This window comes from Anneissia japonica, unplaced genomic scaffold (genome assembly GCF_011630105.1).
Source record: "Anneissia japonica isolate Jap-2015-1 unplaced genomic scaffold, ASM1163010v1 scaffold401_len1656234_cov178, whole genome shotgun sequence".
Classification (NCBI taxonomy): domain Eukaryota; kingdom Metazoa; phylum Echinodermata; class Crinoidea; order Comatulida; family Comatulidae; genus Anneissia; species Anneissia japonica.
Window position 1 is genome coordinate 403,668 of NW_022745982.1, and position 2,566 is coordinate 406,233.

Here is a 2,566-nt window from a genome sequence, read left to right on the forward strand (position 1 = left end):
GTTATATAAATTTAAAGCATTTATCAATCCCATTACTACTAATTCATTAATAACATTTTATTCTTACTTTCTCCTCCTCCTAGATAGTATTGGTAAAATCATTTTGCTAAATGAAAATTTTATTTTTATTCTTTTTTTCTGCCCCCCTCTGACAATCTTTATAAAAATAAATTTGCAACCAAGGTATAAAAAATATTCTCGCCTTACAATAGAATTGAATTTACGATTTCAGATTATTGTTCCACCAACTGTCTGACAACTATGTAAGCAGTCTTTGACAATTGGTTACTTTCACAACAGTACTAAATACAACAATAGTGTGAATCTATACACATACAAATGCGTTTCAGCTGACTGATTCCAACAAGGACAACTATTACCGGCTGCTGTTGGTGAATCCTTTTTATATGACTGTTGTGCAAGCCACGGAATGTTTGTATGACCTATACACATGCCTATACATTCTAAACTTCTAAATTTTGCATTGACTATGCAGATTTTCATAACTGACAACGTAAAAGTTAATGATAAAGGAGTAGCAAAGGATGAACTAATCCCCTCTATAAAAATTATTGATGACATAAAGACCTCGTAGGTGCCTCAATATATCAAAATGCACCAAAAATATACTTGAAACTATTTGTTCAATATACTTTACAAAGACTACTTTCACTGAATTTGCCTAAATTTCACATATTAACTTTTTTTTTTTAATAAAAACCAATAACAATTGCTTATGTTCGAACTTTTTTGGCCAACTTCAGGTGCAAAATGTTCTTATTTTGTTCATAATGTACACACTTTCCAAAGTTAAAACATTATTATTGTACAACAGTATATTACTCTTCTCTATTAGACTCTTCTATAAGTCACACCTACTACACATAAGGCACAGATAGGATTTGTTGGGGGTTTGTTTTTCTAGTTCTTTAAATACAAACCTCATTTAAGATTTTACCCCAGCCTCAATTTGTTCTTACAAAATGTGTTCCAATGCAAAAAAGTGTATCCAGCAAATCAGAAATTGATGTTGTTGATCTATTCCTGAATCCAACCAAAACTGTACTATAGCACTCAACCTCTTCAATTTTACATATAAAAAATATATATTTAGAAATGCATAGATAAAAAGCAACCTCTCTATCCCAAAGAATTTTGGGGGGGGGGGAGTGGGCTAGATGTGTATAAGAGAGTGGGTGGGCTCAATGATTAGGTAATTAACTCGTAAAATAAGGTGATTTGAGGTGATTTTAAACTACTTGAGCATGTATTTGAGGAGTGGCGACTGGGGGGCGCAAGTACTTTTTTAGGGGGCGTATACGCCACACGCACCCCACTTAAATACACCACTGATGACTGTATTACAAAGTGACTTGTCTAACCTGTTAATTCCATCTTCATTGTGTCTTACTGGAAGCTCATTAAACTCATGTGCATTCTGTAATTATGAATAAACATATATAATTACAATTTAGTACTATTAAATATAGATAGAGCTATGCAGCACTGTAATGCTCCTACATGCTATGCTTAATGCATGGCCAAACCTCAATCCCACAATGTTATTCTACTTTCTGAAATGATAAACCCTATTATACATTTCTTATAAATGGTATCATCAAAATATATCTTACAGTAAAAAAAAGCAAAACCCTAAATATGTTACACCAGATTAAAATGGCATAAATACAGTAAAAACACCAGAAAAAAAAAAAACAATGTCTAAATATACTACAGTAGAGATGGGAACACTGAACTATAATGCATTAATATAATACACTTACTGATAAAATGTTGATGAGTTCAGGTATGCTACACTCAGCAACAATATGGTCATGAAACATCCTCAGTGTTTTATGGTTTAAGTAGTAGAATGAGGCAATACATCCCAAGGTCTGGGGCTCAACTGAACGATTATCCTTATAATGAAAAATAGAATATGCTTCATCAGAAAATATGTATTACATGGCTACCAAGTCACTATTGCATTAACTTTTATTATTTACGCATGGTCTGGTATTATTAGTAGGTTTGGCGCAGTGGTTGCGGTTCTGCCTCTCAACCTTGAGGTCGGAGGTTCAATCCCTTGCTGTGTATTTCTCTTGTGTCCTTAGGCAAGGCACTTTACCTACAGTGGGTACCTGGTAGGTTTAAACACAAAAATGCGCTGATTACAGCTGCAACATTATAGAATTCTCCCAAGGGACATGAGTATGGGTTCCATATGTGATTGATCCAGTGACCGGGGTAATAATACTAAGCGCATATAGGCCTCTACAATATGCGTTTTATAAGTCAACAATTATTAGTATTATTATTACATGGCTACCATTATTATAAATTGTATTTTTATCTCTTGATTTTTGCATTGGTCTTTTTTTTTTCTGTTTTTTACTTCGTGATAATGTTTTTGAGGAATCTGGAATGTAGGACATAACCCACCCAGGACATAAACCACCCAGGACATAAACCACCCAATTGGAATATACCATTGTTAAAGTGGGTGGGCAACAGGGTGAACAATGTTGGGTGGTCTTGCTTTTATCTAGCTTTACTTAATTTGCTA

At 33.8% G+C, this 2,566-nt stretch overlaps 1 protein-coding gene across 2 annotated transcripts in view; it reads right to left on the minus strand.

Moving 5' to 3' along the window:
* LOC117120097 (activating signal cointegrator 1 complex subunit 3-like) overlaps positions 1-2,566 on the minus strand; it is a 38,962-nt gene that overhangs the window by 6,285 nt on the left and 30,111 nt on the right. For both annotated transcript variants that reach the window (XM_033265102.1, XM_033265103.1), the window contains exons 34-35: positions 1,785-1,919; positions 1,383-1,438 (exon numbers count right to left, since the gene is read on the minus strand). In XM_033265102.1, coding sequence (XP_033120993.1) covers positions 1,383-1,438; positions 1,785-1,919 — 191 coding nt within the window. The remainder of the gene's footprint in view (positions 1-1,382; positions 1,439-1,784; positions 1,920-2,566) is intronic.